This window comes from Triplophysa dalaica, chromosome 8 (assembly GCF_015846415.1).
Source record: "Triplophysa dalaica isolate WHDGS20190420 chromosome 8, ASM1584641v1, whole genome shotgun sequence".
NCBI classification, from domain to species: Eukaryota; Metazoa; Chordata; class Actinopteri; order Cypriniformes; family Nemacheilidae; genus Triplophysa; species Triplophysa dalaica.
This window is the reverse complement of record NC_079549.1, coordinates 2,850,537-2,875,978: the sequence shown is the minus strand read 5'-3', so window position 1 is coordinate 2,875,978 and position 25,442 is coordinate 2,850,537. Positions and strand designations below refer to the sequence as shown.

The 25,442-nt window shown below is 37.0% G+C and overlaps 1 protein-coding gene across 1 annotated transcript in view; it reads right to left on the bottom strand.

Moving 5' to 3' along the window:
* mylka (myosin, light chain kinase a) overlaps window positions 1-25,442 on the bottom strand; it is a 63,056-nt gene that overhangs the window by 10,502 nt on the left and 27,112 nt on the right. Inside the window, exons 10-18 of the mRNA XM_056755924.1 lie at window positions 24,931-25,065; window positions 22,324-22,476; window positions 20,564-20,701; window positions 19,381-19,578; window positions 19,022-19,268; window positions 16,999-17,082; window positions 15,913-16,688; window positions 12,571-12,687; window positions 10,412-10,474 (exon numbers count right to left, since the gene is read on the bottom strand). Coding sequence (XP_056611902.1) covers window positions 10,412-10,474; window positions 12,571-12,687; window positions 15,913-16,688; window positions 16,999-17,082; window positions 19,022-19,268; window positions 19,381-19,578; window positions 20,564-20,701; window positions 22,324-22,476; window positions 24,931-25,065 — 1,911 coding nt within the window. The remainder of the gene's footprint in view (window positions 1-10,411; window positions 10,475-12,570; window positions 12,688-15,912; window positions 16,689-16,998; window positions 17,083-19,021; window positions 19,269-19,380; window positions 19,579-20,563; window positions 20,702-22,323; window positions 22,477-24,930; window positions 25,066-25,442) is intronic.

The following is a 25,442-nucleotide window of genomic DNA, read 5'->3' as shown; positions in this document are numbered from 1 at the left end:
AATAAAGTCGATCACTGACGCTATACTCATTCTGCCCGTAATAACATCATTTCACAATGCTATTATACACTGTGAACAGAAATGTTCAAAATAATCAAACAGATAAAGTAATGTAAACTTATTTTCATAAAAAAGTTCCCCTTACTTAATTATTTCAAGTTCCCGAAAAACTTTTTTATAAAAAATGGATTTGCTCCTTGTTCAATTTACTTGATTTAAACATGTTAAGTCTACAAAATTGGTCAAGAAGGATTTCCAACTCCCAGCATGCTTTGCGTCAGACTGCATTAGGAGAGTAAATAAAAAAATATGGTTATTTTACGTGTTTTTAGAATACAGTATTTAAAGACTTGTTAGTGTTTAATGTTCACTTCTCTTAGATATTTTGAAGAGTTTGACATATTTTTCAGTTTTGTAGTTACCATTGTTTAGAAAAGTGGTGCATGTGGCTAGACTCTGCGAAGCTACATCTGACCTGTTACATGTGTTATGTTACCAGTTAGCAGTCGCTGTGCTAATGCCAGTTCTGGGATCAGTCTCTTCTTGCTCATTTTGGGTTGAATAAGTCAAGGTATTTGTTTTATTCTTATTAAGACTAAGGAATATGCAAAACACGGAAACTGAAAGAAATTAGTTTAGTTAACTTAAAAATACATTTTTGGTATACTTATTTGTTAAAGTGCTATCTACTTAATTTCATAAAAAGATAAATTAAATATTAAAGTCGCACTTGCTAAGATTTGGTAAGAACTTTAACTTAACAGTGATCAAAATTTGAAAGTTATGCTTAATTAAACCAAGAACCTCTAAAACTCAAAAGGTTTGAGTATTGGCAACTTATCCGGATTTACAGTTTAGTTAAACGTATATTGTACTGTAGATCTGTATAGTTCACCCAAAAAAAAAAATTCTGTCATGAAGAAAACAATATTGTGTAATGTCTTTGAAGCGAGGAAGGCAGTGCGAGAGCCATCAGACAAAGGGGCAGGGCCGGTGGCGTGAGTGACAATGGCTATCAGCTGTGCACACACCGGTTCCGCATTTCTGACAGTGGAGATCGGAAGCATAAAAGAACGAGCTGGCAGAAGTTACGTCAAGAGAGGACCGGGCCTGAACATGTTGTACGTTTGTATTTATGTTCTTGTGTTTTGTATTTATGTTCTTGTGTTTTGTATTTATGTTTTGTTCGCCGGCGGTCGGCCGTGAGGGGCCACCGGCTGCTATTATTTATATTAAATGTTTAAATGTTATCCGGTTCCCGTCTCCTTCCTTCCCTATATTGAATTGGATTACAGTCTTTTGTTCTGTTAAACACAAATTGTATGTTTTGTAGAATTTAGGAAAAGAAACAGTTTTCATTTAAAATTTTCCTACCTAAAATGTCAGTTGATAATTTGTTCTAAATAACTTTTTTTTTGTTTAACAGAACAAAGAAAATACAGGTTTGGAACAACTTAAGGGGGAGTTATTCATGACAGAATTTTTATTTTTGGGTGAACTATCCTTTTAAGCTGTTTTGGGGTGTTTTAAGTGATGACTAGGTGGTTGCTAATTGGAATAAGTAAAAACAGCCAACCCCATTTGTTATAGATACTTCTCTCTCTAGATTTGTTTCAAACCTTTCCTTAAAAAAATCTGATTTGTCAAACAACAACAGTAAATGTCTACTCATCAACATTTGAGTAGTCATTGATCATCAGTTTGCAGCAACAAACAGTGCAAGACAAGTCACTGTGTTTACATAAGTTTAGATTCTTCAGATAAATTCTCCTGTCGCAGCAAATTGCAATGAATACTAAAAAGCTACTAGAACAAAGGAACAGAACAGAACAAACACAACATAAAGACAACATTTCTAGAATCATAAATCACAGTTTCCATTAGCACTCCTATTGAGTTCAACATCCATCAGATGTGCTTTGGGGGTTTTTCCATCATCTGATACTTCACTGCTTTTTTCTCTGTTGTCATTTTGAATCACATATTTTCCATAACTCCAACTACAATCTAGTCTCTGATGGAGGAAAAATTTGCCCTGACCACCTTCATTGTCAGCCAGCTCCAACAGCACAAAATGCAGAATCTGGTCAGTGCCGCAAATATAAATGCAACAATGAATTAATAATTGCATGACAGATGAGCATTTACACTGGTGTGTGCAGCATAAAAAGACACACAACCGAGTTTTGAAGATCTACAAAATATGAAATGTGTAAAGGTTGGATGTTAAAACTGCTTTTGTTTGCATGATTTTGGTACAAATTAACTCATAATCAGGCCATTTTAGGTGTAGGGAACTTATTTGTCCAGTAGAAGAGTAAAGTTTAAAAAGGAAAACTATTATAAGTTTTTCAGAGATGTTGAAAATATGGCCTGTGGTAATTCATAAAGTCCAAATTTACCCGTTCTTTAAAAGGTACAAAAGTAGATACGACGAGCCGAAATGAACTTCACTCCTGCACCTGCACACACACGGCGGAAGGCGAAATCCAGGACCGGAGCGATGACCTCTCCCCCACCGCCGCGACCGGTCTTCGAGATTTCTACGAGAAATCGCTTTGCTGCCCTCTGCGAGACGAAATTCAACGCTGTGGTCATCGGAGACTCAATCGTCCGGAACGTACGCGCCTCCTTCAATGAAGGTAAGGTGCGCACTCACTGTTTTCCTGGCGCCCGTGTTCTCGATGTGTCTGCGCAGGTAACTGCGATTCTGAAGGAGGATGCAAGAGTAGGAGCCGTAGTTCTGCACGCGGGGGTGAATGATGTGAGAATGCGGCAGTCGGAGATCCTGAAGAGGGACTTCAGGAGTCTGGTCGATACTGTTCGCAACGCATCGCCCACGGCGAGGATCATCGTATCAGGGCCGCTTCCAACTTACCGACGAGGGAACGAAAAGTTCAGTAGACTATTTATGCTTAATAATTGGTTAATGTCATGGTGTATTGAACAGAAGCTGCTCTTTGTAAATAATTTTGATCTGTTCTGGGAGCGACCTAGGCTTTTCCGCCCCGACGGGCTGCACCCCAGCAGCATTGGAGCGGAAATTCTGTCTGACAACATCTCAAAGACGCTACGCACCATTTGACTAGTAAGTACAAATTTTAACTACAGTCTGTGTTCTTCTCACCCAACTGTTAAGAATGTTACTGCTTTCAAATGCATAGAGACTGTGTCTGTCCCCCGAATATTACAACCAAATAATAATTTATTTAAAAGTCAGAGAAAAAATCTTATCATGATTAAACCAAAAGACAATATATTTAATGAGCAAAACCAACGCCTAAAGTTTGGGCTACTTAATATTAGATCACTAAATCCAAAAGCAGTTATTGTAAATGAAATGATCACAGACAACAGTTTTGATATACTTTGCCTCACTGAAACCTGGCTTAAGCCAAATGATTATTTTGGTCTAAATGAGTCTACTCCTCCAAGCTACGGTTATATTCATGAGCCACGTCCGGTTGGTCGAGGTGGTGGTGTCGCAACAATCTTTAGAGACTTTCTTACCGTTACTCGGAGAACAATGCATACATTTAAATCATTTGAAATGCTTGCGTTGAACATAACAGTTCCAAACAAAAGTAAAAAATCATTGGTCTCTCTTACATTGGTTACTGTGTATAGACCCCCTGGGCCTTACACTAATTTTCTGATAGAGTTCGCAGACTTCTTATCGGATCTATTGGTTAACGTCGATAAAGTACTGATTGTTGGAGATTTTAATATCCACGTAGATATTGCTAACGATCCATTAGCTGTGGCGTTTAAAGAACTACTAGACTCTTGTGGTGTAACACAATACATCAATAGACCTACTCATCGCCTTAATCATACCCTAGACTTGATTATATCTCACGGAGCCGATCTAACCAATATCGATATTATACCTCAAAGCGACGATGTTTCCGATCACCATCTTATAATATGTACACTGCGCACTGCAGAAATCAGTTGTATATCTCGTTATCGACAAGGTAGAACAATCACCTCATCTACTAAAGATAGTTTCGTAAAGAACTTGCCAGATCTGACTTCTCTAATAACCTTTCCAACGAATATAAAATTGCTCGATGACATGACCAGCAACATGGGCACTATTTTCTCTAATACATTAGAAGCGGTCGCACCTATGAAGTCAAAAAGGATAAATGAAAAGATCATAGCACCATGGTATAATAACACCACTCGCGCCCTAAAAAGAGAAACGCGTAAACTGGAGCGAAAATGGAAACAAACCCAATTAGAGGTCTTTAAAATTGCATGGAAAGAGAGTGCAAGCTGTTACAAAAAGGCACTAAAAGCAGCAAAAGCCGAGCACTTCCGTAACCTCATAGAAAATAACAAAAACAATCCAAGGTTTTTATTTAGTACAATTGCTAAATTAACAAACAAACAGACTCCACCTGACCTGGGTATTCCGCCGCACCTTGGTAGCAATGAATTCATGAAATTTTTTACAGAGAAAATCGAAATAATACGTGACAACATAGCTAAAACCAAACCTCCAAGTTTGTCGGAAGAATTAGTTTCAACCGTCACCCAAAAAGAAAAGCTAGAGTGTTTTTCTCCTATAAATCAGGAAGATTTAATTAAAATTATTGCAACATCCAAACCGACGACATGCTTATTAGACCCCATTCCGACTACTTTATTAAAAGAGTTACTACCTGCTGTAATTGAGCCCATTTGTAACATAATCAACTCGTCTATTAATCTAGGACATGTCCCAGGACCCTTTAAACTGGCTGTAATTAAGCCTCTTATCAAAAAACCAAATTTAGACCCAAATGAACTTGGAAGCTATAGACCGATTTCAAATCTCCCGTACTTGTCTAAAATACTAGAAAAAGTAGTGTCAACTCAACTGTGTACCTTCCTACAAAATAATGACATGCACGAAAAGTTTCAGTCTGGCTTTAGACCGCATCACAGCACTGAAACTGCGCTCGTTAGAATTACAAATGACCTTCTTATTGCTTCAGATAAAGGAAACGTCTCACTCTTAGTCCTGCTTGACCTTAGTGCTGCTTTCGATACTGTAGACCATAAAATACTACTAGATCGTTTATACCATTATATCGGTATTCAGGGACAGGCACTGCAATGGTTCAGATCTTACTTAACAGACCGATATCAATACGTCCATTTAAATGGGAAATCGTCAAATCTTACGCAAGTCAATTATGGATTACCACAGGGATCGGTTTTAGGACCCTTGCTTTTCTCCATATACATGCTGCCCCTCGGCAACATTATTAGAAAACATGGAATTAGCTTCCACTGTTATGCAGATGATACTCAGCTATATATCTCATCAAGACCAGATGATTCCTTTAAGCTATCCAAACTGGCAGAGTGCATCGAGGACATAAAACATTGGATGACTAGTAATTTCCTCCTTTTAAACTCTAGCAAAACAGAAATATTACTTATAGCACCAAAATTAAGTAAACCGAATATCTCCGATTACAGCCTGCAAATTGAAAGCTGCACTGTTACTCCAACAAATACAGTTAAAGACCTAGGCGTTATATTAGACGGCAACCTGTCATTTAAAAATCACATCTCAAATATCACAAAAACAGCCTTCTTCCACCTTAGAAATGTTGCCAAATTACGAAATAGTTTATGTGTTGCAGACGCAGAAAAGCTTATTCATGCATTCGTGACCTCACGGCTTGACTATTGTAATGCTCTACTTAGTGGTTGTCCTGTATCATCGATAAACAAACTACAGTTAGTTCAGAATGCAGCTGCCAGAGTTCTTACTAGGTCAAGAAAATACGATCACATAACCCCAGTTTTATCATCGCTTCACTGGCTACCCATTAAGTATCGCATTGATTTTAAAATTATTTTAATTACTTACAAAGCCCTGAACGGTTTAGCACCTACTTACTTAACCGAGCTTTTATCACGTTACAACCCATCACGCTCGCTGAGATCTCAAAACTTAGGACTTTTGACAATACCTAGAATAACAAAATCCACCAAAGGTGGACGAGCTTTCTCATACGTAGCACCTAAACTCTGGAATAGCCTTCCTGATACTATTCGAGGGTCAGACACACTCTCCCAATTTAAATCTAGATTAAAGACACATCTTTTCAGCCAAGCTTTCACTTAATGCATAGTTAATGAACAGCAGCTACGCTAATTATTCTCTTTATTCTCTTTCCGCCTCTGCCTCGGGATGCCCATCCCGAGGTAGGAAGAAGTTCCACCATGTCCAGACGACCGACAGATGCCCATCCCGAGGTAGGAAGAAGTTCCACCATGTCCAGACGACCGACAGATGCCCATCCCCAATTTGAGATTACACCAGATACAGCTGCAGACTGACTGACCATCCCAGCTCCATCTAAGGCAATTCCACCAGCTGCCAAGAGAAATATGACCATCGGACCATCCCAGCTCAGACCACTACATCCCCAACCAAGAGCAAAGACGGACTATTTGTCTTATTAATGCTGAAGTTACAATATTTGGTATTAAATGCTAAACTAAAATCACATGTCACCAGTCTGAGTGCAGCTATGACACGTCAGAGGGGATCTGGCCCTCCCGGTTGAGCCTGGTTTCTCCCGAGGTTTTTTTCTCCATTAATCAATCATTGGAGTTTGGGTTCCTCGCCACAGCAGGGCAGTGTTGGCCTGCTCACCGGGAGACTGCATTCATTCATTTATTTATTTAGAAATTAGATGTTATTTATTAGAATGAACTTACTCGTTGTATAAATACCATGCACTGTGCTGTGTTTTAACTTTTCTGTTTTTCCTGTTTGCCCCTGTAAAGCTGCTTTGAAACAATACACATTGTGAAAAGCGCTATATAAATAAACTTGAATTGAATTGAATTGAAGATACAGGAACAAAAAATGAATTGCAGCTACTGACGTTATTTTAAAGTCTTACTGTATGAAGCAAAACAACTGATCTCTGCAAGAAACTGATCATTATTTACAACATTATCACTGGCAATCCACAGCCTCGGGCAAACAGTCATGTCATTGCATGTCAGAAATGATGTTATGAGCCTTTGAAATGCACTATGAACACATTAGGCCACACGATAAATCTCCATACTGCACTCACTCGCCATTGGATAAGATATCCTAGCCAATCTTTCCAAATGTTCTTCCGAAACACACCGCGAATGGTCATGTGACTTTTTTACACCAAGTGACTTGTAAATAAGACAAAAACGTAGTGTTTTGCCATTACAGTTTTGCCAAATATGCCTTTATCGTATTGCCTACTGGTTCATTTACCAGACAAGACGAGGAATAAATAATTTACACACACAAACCACGTGGGTCAAGCTTTCGAGTCCATTCGCTCTAACGGAAATGAGATGCACAAGAAAAGTAGTCCCACCATTAACACCACTTTCAAGAAAATAATATTACAAACATTGAAATTAAACATTCTAACAATGGTATGGTAACCGTGGTATAAGCAGAATAATTTACTCCGGTCCGTTCAATTATCCGAAATTTAATACACACCTGAGGTGTAATGGCCACATCGGGTTGTGCATTAACTTTCAAACAATTGAACGGTCCGTCGTCAATTATTCTTTACTAACTCCAATTACAAAGTGTGTTTAGAACTATTATTTCATAGAACAAAACTGCACATTTCCCTCCGGACTTCCTACTTCAAGGCCTCTCTGTCCTTCTAAATGTGTGGGGTACATGGATGTGCTTGGATTTCACCCCAAATTTCCAAATGCAGGGTATGCGCCATCAGTAAATAATCATATAATCATTATCATGTTGCAAATAATGATCAGATTCTCAGGCAGAAAACATTCTTGCCTTTAAAGTAGGTTAAAATGCAACTTCTTCAAAGGTGGCCTAGCTGAGGAGTTCACTTTCATGTCTAAAATGCTATTTAAGTATGCTATAAGTTTGCAGATAATAGGCGGACATCTGAAATGAAAACGCAAAGTTCCCTGCGATCGGGTTTTATTAGTCCAGTGTAAATGAATGTTCCGCTTGTTGTTTACATAGTTTTTTAGTTCAAGTTTATTTCCCTGAGAAGACATTTCGCTTGATGGTTGAGCACACACCAGCAGCTTCAGCTTTATGAGGAAAAGAAATACACCTACGAGTATACAAAAGCTTTTTAAAACACTGAAGAATGTTAGGGATGTCAGAAAACTTCTCTCTGTTCTCAGGGTCAGGAAACACAGAGAGTTCTGAATGAGCCCATATATAGAAGTTTGAGTGGGTCAGTGTTGCACCAACAGTCCTGATCTCTCTATCAACTTTCTCAGATCTTTATATTTCTCTCAAGCATGCTTCCATTCAAACTCCATTTTTGTCACAATGTCGTTTATTGGGTTTGATTTACATTAAACCCACGTGAAAGTCACTCAGCTCCAACAGACTGTCAAACAAGTCATTTAATGAGTTCTTTCTCTTTCTTTCTTTCTTTCTTTCTTTCTTTCTTTCTTTCTGTCTTTCTTTCTGTCTTTCTTTCCTTTCGTTCATTCTTTTTTCGTTAGTTCTTTCTTTCTTTCATTCATTCTTTCTTTTGTTAGTTCTTTTTCCATTCATTCTTTCTTTCGTTCATTCTTTCTTTCTTTCTTTCATTCTTTCCTTCTTTCTTTCCGTCTGTCCATTCTTTTTTCGTTTGTTCTTTCTTTCTGTCTGTCTGTCTGTCTGTCTGTCTTTCCTTATTTCTTTCTTTCTTTCTTTCTTTCTGTCTCTCTGTCTGTCTTTCCATTCGTTCATTCTTTTTTCGTTAGTTCTTTCTTTCATTCATTCTTTCTTTTGTTAGTTCTTTTTCCATTCATTCTTTCTTTCGTTCATTCTTTCTTTCCGTCTGTCCATTCTTTTTTCGTTTGTTCTTTCTTTCTGTCTGTCTTTCTTTCTTTCTGTCTGTCTGTCTGTCTGTCTGTTTTTCTTTCTTTCCCTCTGTCTGTCTGTCTGTCTTTCCTTATTTCTTTCTTTCTTTCTTTCTGTCTCTCTGTCTGTCTTTCCATTCGTTCACTCTTTTTTCGTTAGTTCTTTCTTTCTTTCATTCATTCTTTCTTTTGTTAGTTCTTTTTCCATTCATTCTTTCTTTCGTTCATTCTTTCTTTCCGTCTGTCCATTCTTTTTTCTTTTGTTCTTTCTTTCTGTCTGTCTTTCTTTCTTTCTGTCTGTCTGTCTGTCTGTCTGTTTTTCTTTCTTTCCCTCTGTCTGTCTGTCTGTCTGTCTTTTCGTTCATTCTTTCTTTCATTCATTCTTTACTCGTTAGTTCTTTCTTTCTATAGTAATTATTTTGTTCATTCTTTCTTTCATTCTTTCTTTTTCGTTCTTTCTTTCTTTCTTTCTTTTCGTAGGTCTGTCTTTCTTGCTTTCTTGTTTTCTTTCTTACATTAGTTTATTCTTCCTTTCTTTCCCTCTGTCTGTCTGTCTCTCTTTTCGTTCAGTCTTTCTTTCAATCTTTCTTTCTTTCTTTCTTTCTTTCCCTTTGTCTGTCTGTCTGTCTTTTCGTTCATTCTTTCTTTCATTCATTCTTTACTCGTTAGTTCTTTCTTTCTATAGTAATTTTTTCGTTCATTCTTTCTTTCATTCTTTCTTTTTCGTTCGTTCTTTCTTTCATTCTTTCTTTTTCGTTCTTTCTTTCTTTCTTTCTTTCTTTCTTTTCGTAGGTCTGTCTTTCTTGCTTTCTTGTTTTCTTTCTTACGTTAGTTTATTCTTCCTTTCTTTCCCTCTGTCTGTCTGTCTCTCTTTTCGTTCAGTCTTTCTTTCAATCTTTCTTTCTTTCTTTCTTTCCCTTTGTCTGTCTGTCTGTCTTTTCGTTCATTCTTTCTTTCATTCATTCTTTACTCGTTAGTTCTTTCTTTCTATAGTAATTTTTTCGTTCATTCTTTCTTTCATTCTTTCTTTTTCGTTCGTTCTTTCTTTCATTCTTTCTTTTTCGTTCGTTCTTTCTTTCTGTCTTTCTTTTCGTAGGTCTGTCTTTCTTGCTTTCTTGTTTTCTTTCTTACATTAGTTTATTCTTTCTTTCTTTCCCTCTGTCTGTCTGTCTCTCTTTTCGTTCATTCTTTCTTTCTTTCTTTCTTTCATTCTTTCTTTCTTTCATTCTTTCTTTCTTTCATTCTTTTCTCGTTAGTTCTTTCTTTCATTAGTTATTTTTTCGTTTGTTCGATCTATCTTGTTTTCTTGTTTTCTTTCTTACATTAGTTCTTTCTTTCTTTCTTTCTTTCTCTATCTTTCAGAGCATCTAACAAAGTGGTCATTCTTTAGCTGTAGTGAAATTGTTTACAAAAGTTATTTGCAGCCTAAATGTGTGCGTGTGACAATGTGTGTGTAACCATGTGTGTGTGTGCACTGCAGTGGGAAAGGTTCACATCTCCCACGCCACTCCATATTGGGCTATAAAAAAAGGAAGTACATATTTTGGAAACTCACTCTCTGTGGTCGGGGTAGAGGGCTTCCTGCTTCGCTTATCAGCTGTTTCGGGGACACTGGGATCTGAACACGGACAAACAGACGGAAGGAGAGACACATACAGAGAGCAAAAATTAGACAGAAGTCATGTGACTCCACTGAATACACCATTTTCTGCCTCCCTTATCTTCAATGTCGGCTAAAAAGTTCTCAAGCTGTCTGAGCTGCTTAATCATTTGAGAACCTATTGCTATGAGGAGCCAAACATATCAAAGTATCCTGTTGCTCTTTTAATAACCCAAAAGGAGAAGGTGCCATAGTAGGAATAATGACAAGGATAGTCAAAACTGTTTGCTTTGCTACATTCCTACATTCTTCAAAATATCTTCTTTTGTGTTCAACAAAACAACAAAAATTACGAGGAAATGCTTCCTAGTATGTTCAATGGTGGCCAAGTAATGTTTAGTCACAAACATTCTTCCAAATATTTTTCTCTGTGTTTATCAGAACAAAGACATTTATACAGACTTGGAACAATTTGAGGGTGAGTTAATAAATCACATTTGGGTGAACTGATCCAAGTAGTTCACTTCAAAGTTAGCCCCCATTGATTTTCCAAAGTCAGTTTTATTCCTACTATGGAACGTCAACGGAGGCTTATTTGAAAAAGTCAAGACTACTCCTTGAAGTTTTTGCTGAGAAGGATGTTAGGAATGTGGACTGCTCTCATAAGCCAATTTTTTCAAAAACTTTCAGCAGAAGGCATTTTCTCTCTTCATCCAGGACATTAAGTGAATGAGCAAACACACGGTCCACTTCCTTATGCAAAGTCAAGAAGTAGGAGTGCTACATTTCTTGAAACCTATATCACGTTCATTCAAAAGAGACATTTGTCTCAGTTTTGTTACATTTTAGCATTTAAAATTTTACGGAGGCCTCAAAGACCGGTTTATCAGACGCGCGCACCTGACCCCCGTTAACCTCCGGTTTGTGTTTGGCTATAGTGTCTAATAATATAACTATTTGTATTTAATTTATTTTATGTTCATTTTAATTTGTAGTATTATTTTACGTTTTCATAATTGTATTAATAAACAATTTGTTGAATTTTGTTGCATGCTCATTTTATAAAAAAAAAGTTTTTTAAATGCGTCCTGCAGTTTGGTAGTATTTAAACAAACCGTGTGATACAATGATATCTAGCGGTTGAGCTTGGTATTGGAGTCTAAATTCAAAATATTGGAGAGACAAGTTTAGCCAAGTAATGTTTCTTCTCTTTTTATTTTTTTGATTGTTATCAGAAATAATCTACAGGCACTCTATGTCACAAAAGTGAGCATGCGCAGTAACTTTGTTTATGTTGTTAAGATATGAAACCGTCTATAAGTCATCCGGTGACTGGACACAGGGGCAGTTTTAAAGACTACTGCAGGGTGAGCTGGTCAGTAATTACCGGAAGTTTCAGAACTCAGGGAGAGACTCTGGGGAGAGAGTCAGATACACTGCCCTGCCCAAAACAGGCAGCTGAAAACCATAACATTCCCAAATTACCCAATGTTCTTATGAATATGAATCTTGGTGCAAAATCAGGCATTAACTCTATTATTCAAAATGATTAATATATGAAAATACTGAATACTGATAGAATACTGACTTCTGCCGGACACAAAAGAAGATATTTTGAAGAACGTTGATACCGTCACTCCCCAGACTTTCACTGTATGGACACAAAGCACTGAGACATTTCTAAAAATATCTTCTTTTGTGTTCCACGGAAGAAAAAGTCATGAACAGGATTTGAGTGACAAGAGGGTATCAATGATCCCTTTGATAGTTTCAGAAAGTAACACTTCACTTAAAGCCCTCACGATTAATGCATTATAAAGTGTTATTAAAGGGTGTTATGCATTATATTTACAATACATTATAATTGTTCATAATGTGTATTTGTAATACATTCTGTTCTTGTAAAGAAATATAAACAAATTCAAAATGCAAAGAGTAACAATACATTGATAAGTGTTATTACCTTAAGTTAGACATTACCGTGCATTATAAGGTGCATTACAAGGCATAATTAATACATTGAAACTACTTTTATAAATAAAGTGTTACCACAAAGTTTTCTAATTTGGACAGTTGCAGATGTACTAAAGTATTGGTACGTGAGGTTTACTCACCATCCACTAGGACCATACAGGAACACTCTTCCCTGCCCTCGCTTGTCTCTGCTCTGCAAACATACTGTCCATCATCCTCAGGAAGAGCTTTATCAATGCACAGAGAGCACTGACCACCTATTCACATAAACACAAAGGGTTAAGGGATTTTGGGCGAAATTGATTACTACAGAAAAAATGACCGGAGCCGTAAAGAACACTTTCCTTGAAGGATGTTTGTAAAATGATTATTAAAGAAGTTTTAAAGCGTTGTAATGCACCTTTTAATGCATTGTAATGTCTTATAAATAATTGTTATTACAGTTAATACGTTATAACACTTAGCAATTCATTTTTACACTTCACATTTTAAATTGGTTATAATTCTTTACAACTACGTATAATGAATTACAACACACATAATGAAGAATTAAAATGAATTAAAATGAAATTTTACCCTTTAATAACCCTTTATAATGCCTTATACATACTTGCTTCAAGGAAAGTGTTACCAAAAAATGCAGCAGCTCTAAAATGTTGGAGAAAAACGAAAATGGCAAATGTAACAGACCTTGTTGTTGCTGTTAACACACAGTTAGCACAATTTTAGATATTTCTCATTTTTTTTAACAATCCACAGCATCGAATATTCATGAAATTTGGTGTTTGTCTAAAGAATGTCCTGTTGTTCGTGTGTGTCAAGTTTTGTAATTTACACGTATTGCGCTCACAGTCCAAATTGTATTAAACTAATCCTCTTTACATATATATTTCTACCGTATTTTTTTTTTCTTATCAGTTTTTGTATCATGGTAATGAAATTTTATATGATTTAAAGTCTCAGTGAAATAAAAAATGACATAGCATATTTCATGAAATATAAACAATGTTTATTGTTAATAGTTTATCAATGTGGGTGATTCTCTTTTTATATTTCCTGTGCCCTAATAATCTTAAATTAAAATCTGAAAATGCACTTCTTTCCTTAAACCCTTTAGAGCCTTAATATGTTGTTTACACACATTTTGTTCTTTTGACTGTATTGACTTTTGAATTTTAACACATTGTCCTATAATCATGTGCAACTTATCTTTTTTTTTCGGAAAACAACTGTCTTTCATATAAATAAGGTTTAAGAATAAATATAAAAAACGGAAGTACATTTTTACTGATTTTTATTCAGACATCTTGCACTTCAGACATGAAGTAGATACTGTACTACATGCAAAAAAGTATTTTTAGTATGGCTCATGTACCCATAGCTTTCATTCAGGAGCCTTTTTTTGAATCCAGTTCTCCAGGCGTTTTTTTGCACTTTTCACTCCATTCACTCAAAGGAATGGATACAAACACACATACACATGCATACACACAAATACACATGCTTCAACATATGCATGCATGCATGTGCATGGACACACAAACTCATATATACACATGCACTGCTTATTTCCACGAATAACGTTACTTGTGCGCACATACACGCATATACAAGCACACACACATCCATACAAATCCTAGCATGTGCATGAAGTTATATGCACACAACACAAGATATGCAAGTCTAAGCCAATTTTACGGACATTTCTCATGAGACAACCTTTTCTTGCCCCTCCATGTCTGGATCAACACCCACAGCTTATTCTGAATATGCAGACTCCAGGTCAGAAGAGTCTTGCACACGTCAGTTTCATGATCACAAAGAATCTCAATCACCTCTCATGTTGTATATTTCCTCTTCGCCATGTCTCGTTTGCCTTTATTTTATTTTATTTTACTTGCTCAAAATCTCTATAATCTGTCGCACTCCGTAACTGCCAGTTAATATCTGCCCTCTCCGGCTCTCCACGAAACCTACTGAAAATGGCTTATGAAAATGGCTTATGAACCTACTGAAACGCAAGTGATTAGCATGATACATACATGTTCAAAAAGCTCACTTTGTCAGCTTCTAGGATTTTTTTTTTTTTTTTGATAGCATAAACGGTGGAAAAGTTACGGTTGAATGAATACCGCTTGGTAAAATCCGGTTTTAATGGGTTAATGACTATCCATCTTAAATGACGTATTTTAGACGTCTTGGGCGGAGCATCTGTTAACTCCTCCCCTTCAACTCTCAGTCTGATGCCAGTTTCACTTCAAAATGCAACAGCTGTTTTTTGACATCCAATCAAATTGCAGAAAAAGACAAAAGCCACGCCCACTATTTTTACATTAGAATATCCATTTAAATCGGAAAAGTGTCAACATACGGAAGTAAAACAATCACAAAAAGCCTAGCCAAAAATGGTCAAAGAAGTGAAAGTGTTCATATGACCAGTTTCAGAGTTATTAGAGAGAATGTGAATATGATTATAGTATGACCCCTAGAACAACATTTGCTTCTCATCTGGACACTTCACCAAATTTCATAATGATCAGCCATAAATATTTAATTATAAAATGTTATTTGCCATTTTTGTTCCTTTAGCCTTTATTTTGGAGGATATATTGACAGAAATTCAATATAATATACATAACTTTATGTTCAGAGGTGTAAAAAGATGTCACATAATAATGCGTTATGTTTTTATTACATCAGAGCTAATTCTAGCTGCACCGCGGATCCCCTTTCATGGAATTCGCCATGTTGTTTTTACAGTAGCCACAAACGGACAAACTGCTCTACAGGACACATTTCGTAAATACGTTATCTCCTTTTGCAAAGAAGCGAAAACATGATCACATCTTAGTCCTATGTCAGCCACCGTAGTGCTTCGAAAGGGAGGGATAGAGTGAGCCTTTGGTTGCAATTCACCACCTCACCTGTAGATGCCCAATATTTCCTACACTGTCTGGCAAAGAAGATACATTTGGTATTTAGGCACCTAAAAATGTGTTGACGCTTGGGCAAGAGTACACTAACATGCTGTCGATATAGCTCTTTATGTCTTACATCATCATAATGGAAAATTGAGATACAGGGACAAAACACAGATTACATTTTACAGGGGAAACCAGCACACTCATATCTCTCCGCCCACGTTTATGTTCTTATCAGGAATACAGATCTTGATTTTTATGGCCCTATTAAATCAGGAATGCCTGGCATTACATGTGTGACCCTGGCCCACAAAACCAGTCACAAGGGTCATTTCTTTTATTGAAATGAGCAATAGGGACTACTAAAAGAAGAGAAATGAGATTACAAATGTTTATAAAGGCGCACACATGAGAGACTTCCTATATCAAGAACATAAGATTTTCTACATATGCATGCATATGCACATGAAATAGACATGAATGAAAGCAAAGCAGCTTAAATTTTTTTTTTTTATAAATTCTTTCTGAAGTAAAAGTGAGAAACTAAAATACAGCACTTACCTTCATTGGTAATAACAATGAATTTCGATGGTTTGATGAGTTTCCCGTCAAGGGTCCACGTGACCTTAGCAGACGATTCAGAAGAAAGTTGGCACTGTAGATGCAAGGGTTCCCCATCCAGCACCGTCACATCTCTAAGTTTCTGTGTAAAAACTGGATCGTTCCTTCCACCAGCCCTTGCTTTCTCCTTCACCCCTCCATCCACACAGTTAACATCATTTTCCTTTCCCGTGCCGTCTTTTAACAGTGGCCTTTCTCCGTTCCTCTCCTGGGTCTGTTGCTTTTTCTTGTTTCCTAACACCGACCTAAAGTCGACAACTGCGTTTTTGTTTGGTTGAGCGTTTGTTAACGATCCAGGAGCAGGTTTCGGGTTTCCCGCGGTTCCTTTCTTTCCCAGCACGGCCCTGAAGTCCACCTGCTGGGGAGAGTTGACCTTCCGCTCATCTTCCGACTGGGTCTTGGGCTTGATCTGCCGCTGGAGGCTCCCTCTGAAGTCCATCTGCTCAGCTGTGATCTCCTTCAGGTCTTCCTCAGAGACGCTCTTCGTGGCCACCTTGTTGCCCAGAACGGTTCGGAAGTCGATCTGCTCAGCCTCCTGCTGTCGGATCTGGTCTTCCCGATGCTCTTTGGTTTCCACGCGCCTTTTGAGACGCCCACGGGTGGCCTCGTTCTCCTCCCAATCCGGAACGTCGCGGTCCCAGAGTGGCTCGGAGCACAGTGAGGCAGGTCTGTCGCTCTGTCCTCCCTTGCCCGGAGCAGTCCTCTCCACCCCTTGGCTACCGCAAGACAAGTGGAGAAAAATTGCAGAAAAATGTAATGCCTCCGCAAGCTCAGCCCACACTGGAGAGCAGCATAATCGGGGGGGGAGAGTTAGTTCAAGACGACAGAGTTACATCACAGATGACTTCAGAGACCTTATAGGGAAATGAGCCTCTCTTTAAACAACAGCACAGATGAGCGAGGAAGCAGAAAAAGAGTGTTTGGTTACATAGAGAGATTATGTCCATTTAGTGCAGGGGTTAAAGGGGCAGCGGGTGTAAATATAGCTTTGGGGCAGAGGGTAGCAAGAATAGAGGGGGAATGTACCGTTTATGAGAATCGTCACCAGACGGCCCAGAGCTCTCAATGATGTGCAGGGTGGCCACCGATTTGCACTCCCCTACTTTATTTCTGAGAACAACAAAAACTTCATTACAAAACTTTGACTCCTGGAATCTGGAAGTTTGCAGTATAAAACACATAGATATAAATAACTAGATGCCGCTAAAGTACTTTAAAGCAATACTTGAGTCAAAGTACAAATATCTTGCCAGAAAATTACTTTGAAATGAAAGTATCCTTTTAGAATATGACGCGAGTAAAAGTCTTAAAGTAACAGATAAATATTAAAATAAAGTATCAAAAGTACATTTTATATTAAATCTACTTACATATTTAAAGTAAAGTTGAAACAAACTTTGTTAATAAACATGCAAAAAAAGTTTAGGATAAAGATAAAAAATGGTGCTTATATAGAAATTTACAACTTTGAAAAAACTTTGTCTCAAGCTCAGTAGATTTATCTGGAACAAAATTGCTAAACTATCAAAATAAAAGTTCAGAAACCCCATCTTTACTTTATAACTTTATAAAAGGATGTTTCCTTCCCACCCCTATTATAATTCCTCTAAGAGAACAACTTGGAACAAAATCTGAAAAAATCTGTCTGGCCCTTACCTCTTTCTTTCCTTGCATTTCCCTCACAGTAACAACGCAGTCATTTGATAATTAATCGAAACTGAAAACTGTGCTGTTTATCTTTAAAAGGAGAAGCAGCACATTAAATCCTTGAGTTGAAATTAACCACAGAGAGCACCTTTTTGCACTTGCACATTGAGCTTTAACCAATGATTAGTTCAGCACTGTCATGGTGATCGGATTGTCGACTTGTCTTTTTCAGTTCTGTTTCTATGCTTTTATTTTTTAGTAACGAACATGCTTAGGGGAAATTTATCAGGATAAAAAATAAAGACTCAAGTAAGGTATACAGATTCAATTCAGTATTCTAACTTCGTTATATTTCAACACTGCGCGTGAGCATCTGTTTCTATGGGCCGTTATATATAGGTCGTCCGCCATATTGGATTCGTGCGAGCCGATCCGTTAACACTCCAAATCAGGCTGACTGTGTACGATTATGAAAACATATTAATTGTTGTGTAAACTCAAATCTGCTACAAAAACACATGACAACAACGAAAGGTTATGCAATTTTTCGGGAATTCAAATCCCTGTGGTTTTCACACCCATGGCTGCGCAGTGTTGAGGCATTCTAGTCAACTGTGAGTGACGTCAGGGGACCGTTCCAAGATGGAGGACGCGTCTACGTGCCAGGAGCGCTTGAATGCGGCATCTAGTTATTTATATCTATGACAAAACATTTGTGACCCTGGACCACAAAACTATCCTGGTCATATGTAGCGCAGGTCTATTTTTAGCAATGGCCAACAATACATTGATTGGGTCAAAATTATCGATATATTTTATCCAAAAAATCATTAGGATATAAAGTGAAGATCATGTTCCATGAAGACATTTTGTAACTTTCCTACCGTAAAATATAAAAACTTTATTTTGGGGAGTGGATGAAGCAAAATTGTCTACAAAAATGGCCGAAAACAAGCCTACAAACTTCACTCGGTGCTGCCCGCTATTTGGAAATTAGCCACTCAAGTTTGGTATCTATGTAAAGCTTAGAAATTTCTGCTTTTGGCTCTGTCTACTCTCCACAACACTGTTGCAGTGGTAAGCTGAGAGAGAGCGTTAAAACAAACCTGTTTCTTCTTAGCAACGGCCTACTGCAATGTCTCTGATTGTCAACTTTAAAGGCGATTTTCTCAATATTCTGATATTTTTGAGCACCCTCAGATTCTAGAGTTTAAAATTGTTGTATTTCAGACGAATATTGTACTATACTTACAAACCAAACATCACCGGAAAGCTGATTCATTCAGCTTCCATTTCAATTTTGAAAAATTGATCCTTATGACTTGTGGTCCACGGTCACAATCATCATTTGACAGAATGCTTAGAAAGGTTACAAACAAGGTTTAGGTGTGCAAATCCGTACTTAAGATGAATCTCGTAGTTTCCAGCATGATGCGTCTTTACATTCCTGATGAGCAGTGACACAACATCTTCCTTCTGTAAGATTTCAAAGTCCCCCTCTCCAAATATCACCTGACCGTTCTTCATCCAGAGGAATGCTGGGAAGGGGTCACCAGCGATGGCGCAGGACAGCAAAGCGTGCTGACCGAGGTAGGTTGTAGAGGACGGAGGTTTAGTGATAAACCAGGGCTGAACTCCGTCCTGAGGCTCTGTGGAGACCAAATTCACAGATCAGCCAAAGCCGACTGAGCTTCTGCATTATCTCTTTGCAGAATGCGCTACTTTATATTTTAGCGTGTAGGATTAGGATTGTGATTACACCTTGAACAGTGAGTGAAGCTTCAGTCCGAGCGTATCCAGCTTCATTCCACACCTCGCAGGTGTATGTGCCGGTGTCCTCAGGAAAGACCTCCTGTATGAAGAGAGTGTATTGACAGCCCTTCTTCTCGAAATGGAAGTCCTCGGACTCCTGGATCTCTTTTCCATTGTGCAGCCACACCACCTCAGGGGGAGGATTTCCTACCACACATCACGCTTGCATGTTATTGTGTAAATGAAAGTAAGAATCAAAACGATCATATTAAAGTTGTAATTGTATTTTTTCATGCGATTTCATATGTTCCTAAAGTGACATGTTCATGCAAATGCAGAAGATGTCAGGAGACCTTTACACAGGAAGTACTCACAATTATATAATCATCAAATCTTCTGCACAGATCACACACGCACGTATGCACACACACACACACACACACAAACACACACACACACGACACTAGATGACACACAAATGATCCCTCTTAGGGGAGTTCAAAGGAAATTCCATTCATTGCAGCCAAACTCAACAAACCCACTAAAAAGACAGAATAAGTTCATCAATTTGATGAAGTTTCATAATGTTAAATAGAATACTTTTTGGACGATTCAAATTTTACAGACCTTCAAAATGTACGGAACAGACAACAAACTTGTATTAGTAGATCCTTCTAGCACAAACAACCTATGGGGTCATGTTCCTCAACATGGTACAAATCGCCCCTGAAAATCTCTTCAAGGGGCACATTAAAGGGACAGTACACCAAACAATAAAACGTCTGTCATCATTTACTCACCCTCACTTATTTGTTATGATTAAAACAGAAAGATATTTGGAAGAATGCTTATACCCAAACAGTTCTTGGCCACCATTGACTGCCATAGGAAAAAGGGCAGAACTCTTTGCTTTCCAACATTCTTCCAAATATTATTTTGTGTTCAACAAATTACAAAGACATTTTCCCACTGTTTGGTTAAAAGCATTCTTTCAAATATCTTTCTCTGTGTTCATCCGAACAAAAACATTTTTACAGATTTGGAACAACTCGAGGATAAGTAAATGATGACAGAATTTTCATTTTTGAGTGAACTGTTAACTTGAACATATTATAAAAATATATAAATCAAAACTTTTCACATTGAAAACTGTATAAAAATACTTTATTCTCCATAAGCCGGCATGTTATACCTGTCACCTCCACAGTCATGGTGACCTGACTGCCGTCCATGACTCTGAGATCCTGCAGACTCTCGAGGAAAACCGGAGCGGAGGGTCTTCTCACATCAACCGCAGGAGGGGCACAAGACCTCTTCACACTTGGTTTAGCTGGATGACAACACAGATGACACGAATGTATCTCAAATACAGAATAAACAGAAAAACTCTATAACTTTAGGTACAAGCACAACAGATATTCACGTTACGTTCACATTAACTATTCCTCTCTCAATTTAACGTTGTACACTTTCTCAAAGGTCAACCATGGCCTCCTCTAAAAACATCGGCTGCTTGAAACGATTCTGTCTTCTCAATAATTTTTTTAACCACTTTAGTGGCAAGTGTCAAGTATTTTGAACTTGAAAAAAATCATTTTAATTTTAAAGAGACAAACACAGCCCTCTTACTTCAACTAGTCTTTTCATTCTTTAAATCACTCTTAAAAATAATGGTGCTAAACAATGGCATATGAGAACGGATGTATGCTTATCTGTTACACAAAAGGTTCTTTGTAGAAAAAGGTTCTTCAAACTTTAAAAAAGAAAGGGATTACTATTTATTTCAGACAACAGTTTTGTTATTTAAGCACAAGTGGTGTTGTGTAAAGTGCAGTAGAGTATTAAATGCTACACTTCAAACGTTTTAAAAATGACATGAAAAGTCATTTCTGAGGGACAGTCGGGCCTTTTTCTCTCCCTCATGCTTTCCTCTGAGACACAGATCAGACGCAGCCATAGCTGTGTGTGCGTGTGTGGGAAAAGACTGGTATTTTACATTTTTAACCCACTTGAACATGGAACCTCTGCCTTTAGATAAACTCACGGCTGAACACAGCGAGCAGATGTTTCTCTAATCCCGAGGACCCTAAAATAACTCTTTGTAAAAACACTCAGTGCATGATGTTCACTTATCACAGAAACACAGAACAAACTCATCCTGCAGTCTGAAGGGAAATGTACTGAAAGAGTGTCTTTTGACTCGAGTGCTCTCAGAATTTGGCACACAGTACACTCATTTAAGAGTCTGGCCCATGAAACGTATTTGGTACTTTTGAAAAACTGATAGGAAAATATTTAAAATGAAAGTTTTACATTCATCAGATACCATGGGTCTCAGAATATTAAAAAGAGATGAGACAGTTTGCTTACTGTGTGGAAAATTCAGAACAGCTTTAATTTGTTGGCAAGGATTTTGCCAACTCTAGCTTTGGCTTTAACATCTTATTCTGTTAGTGTGTATTGTATATGGACACAATAGCTGCTGAATGTTAATGAAATAAATACAAACACCTAAACTGGACTTTTTAATGATGTTGTATTGATTCATATTGATGTTTTTATACGATTAATTTATTTTTCATACAGTAGGTATGTGTTTAGATCAAATTATCATTTTTGTTTCATTCTGTGAACTACTAACAACATTTTTCTGGTGTCTTGTCATGCTGTCAGTTTTCCACATTGCTGTTGGATGAAGTTTAATTTAACAAATCTGGACTGGATTAACAACAGCACATCTAGAAATGCTCATTAAATGAAAAATGTTGCTTAATTATTTCAGCGGCTGTATATTATAATCTTACACAAAAGCATTCAAAAAAGCAGTTTCGTTGTCAAAATATCTTCCAAGATTGATGTTCTTCAAAAAAGTATGTTGCAACATTGAAATGCTTTAAAATGTCTTTCTGAATATACCGGTATATGGTAAGGGCAGAATGATGCGTGTCTTACCTTTAACCAGCACACAGGCTGAACACGCAGCTCTACCATGATCATTCACTGCCACACATGTGTACACACCAGCGTCCTCCATCACAGCGGCCTGAACTCTCAGCTCACACTCAGCATTCTCATACACAGTGTGTAAATGTGTCACAGGCTTATCTGAAAACAGAGAAAGACACCATTGCAAATGAGCAATAGAAGAGATAAATTAACAATTTGAGTTAATTGCATCTTTCCATAAACCATGCACACCACATCACACAGTGATCTTAATGTGACTGATAAGAAATGCAGTTCACAAAGTTGAAAGAAGAGTTACAATTTGAGAATAGGACACAAATAAAAAAGTATTTTTCATGAGGTCTAGAGATAGTGCCCTCTAGTGGCAAACTTTCTCACGAAACATGCACAATCAACACCTTGTGTTCATCATAGGCATATACCAAACTATTAGTACAAATATTTCTGAAGTTTATGCATGTACTTTACATTGTGTTGAGTGAGAAATTTGACTTCTTATTCTTCATATTCTTGAAATAACCACATTCCATTAATGTATCAGAGCATTCTTTACCAATTGAATTGTGATGACTCTCTTTTTCTATACCCATCAATCGATCAGTATGCCAAAAGACCTGTTTTCCCCAAAATGTAGTTATATTTATGAAATAAATGTTTATAATAATTGATAATTTATCTAATTTATAATACCATATGTTTCATAATTATACTGTACTGTGAAAAATAAAAAATATATATTTCTGAGACGAGAACTAGATGCCAGTGAGTAGCTAAAATAAAAACTGGATGCTGCTCACTCTCAAATTGCCCTTTGAAATGTTTAACGTTTAGCATAACATGTTATATTTGACACTTTTACGCAGAGACACACATTTATAAAAATATCCTGTCAGCTGGAGCGACCGAAACGTACCGTAAAATTGTTACAGGATATAAGGACATACAGTATAACTAATAGTTTTCCCCATTTTCTTGTAAATTTGCGGTTTTCTATATAATTTTACGTTTATTTCTTTCAAAAATATATAAAAATCTGTAATGATTTTTTGTAAAACTCTGTTTTTTTACAATTTACAAGATTTTTTTCAGTTTGTATAAAATTTTAAAATAAGAAATAGCTAATTCATTCTAAGGTAATACAAATGTAAGGCTTCATTATGTAAGGTCTTTACATACCTCTAAAGACACATGCATTACATTGCATTTCTCTTAATAAATACTCCTCTACACTTTTAATTCTAAAAATACCACAACAATGTAAGGAGTATTTCCCTTCAAATCATAAATAAAGAGCTCCTGCTTTCTCCTTTATGATATTCCTACTTTTTTTTCCATTTTCATCCTCTCGTATCTCTCTCTCTCTCTCTCTCTCTCTCTTTCTCTCTCTCTCTCTCTCTCTCTCTCTCTTTCTCAGATGTCTTACTCGCCAAGTCCATCTGTGTGTAATATTTCAGGCTGAATGATGCATGCTTTGCCTTTATATGGTTGCAAGGTCTCATATTTGATCAACGGCCCCTGCAGTGGCTCACTGAGTCGTTGAACTCAAGAGAAATGTCAGGGATCTGAGCTTGTCTTTAGTAAAGCCAGTACCATAGAGTCTGATTGTTCTATGAAGACCGTTGAATACAGTTTTATCTACAGAATTATCACAGAGACTTGAGAAAGGGTTCAACCAATCACCCAGATCACCCTAAGAATCACCCAGAAAACTTTAGCAACTGCCTGTCAATGACCTAGCAACCACCATCATAACTTTACACGCTCACACCATGTGTGCAACACACATTTTCCTCAGAAACCGTCCACATACTAGGCTAGTCAGTGATGGGTATGAAATATCCATTGATAAATTATAAATTATATATTTTTATTATATAGGTTTCTTATGTGTTTGCGTTTCTTTGTTTTTGATGTAATGTGAAAAGTATATTTTGAAATATTATTTTCTTTAATAATAATGGTTTGGAAATATTGTTGAAGCTCTTGACAAGGACCCAAAATCAAAACTGTCAATAAAATTGCAGTTCAGCAACTCAGCTAAAGATGTGGCTGCAGTCTCAGTTCAACATGGACAGCGATCACGGCAAAGAGTAAACAGCCCATTTAACTGGACAGATTACACATGGAAATACACGCGTGTGCGCTGACCCCTTTTAACTGACTTGTCTCTGTTAAGCTAATAGAGACAGATGTTAAGCATTTTACATTGCCATGATATGAGGTCAAGAACATTCAAAATAACATTAAGAAAAATGTGACTTTCTGGGGAAAGTATTTTTGGAAACCGTAGTGGAAAGAAATAGCTACGATGTCTTTTTCTAATGAAATACATTGTTATGTATATTACGTTGCATTTCTCTACACATAAAAATTACACACAAGAATGTTCGTAAATGTCTTATTTTTTACCATCAGAAGCTGGTCTACATTTTAGCTCTTCATTGTGCCAGTCAGGTTGAAGGTATTGGTATAGGGCAGCATTTATCAATTTGTATGTAATATGCATCAGGTGGACAAAACTGTCTGAACAATTACTGAAGATAGTAGGTATGTTACACTTAACGGACAGCAAACACACAGCAAGTCTTTTACCATTGAGGAGCCAGGAGACCACAGGCTGGGGTCTGCCTTCTACTGAGCAATGAAGACAGAAATCCTGTCCCTCGGTTACAGAACAGTCCATCAGAGTAGAGCTGAACACCGGACGCCTGCCTTCCACCCTCACACCTATAACACATACATTACATAACAAATACAGGGAATATTTAATTACAAATAACCAGCAAAAACCAGTTTCACCAATAGGTGGCACTGCCAGACTAATAATAATAACAACAATAGTAATAATAATATAATAATAACAACAATAATAATAATTATTATTATTAGCAATATTATTATTATTGTTCTTTGTTATTGTTGTTGTAGTAGTTATTGTTGTTATTGTCATCATCATCATAATCGTCATAATTATGATTATTATTATTACTTTTATTAAAATAATAATAATAATTATTAATTTTGAAGCTTTGAGTTCAGATTCAAAAACAATAACAGACAATTAGTGATCAAATTAAAAAGTATTTAAAAAATATTATTATTGG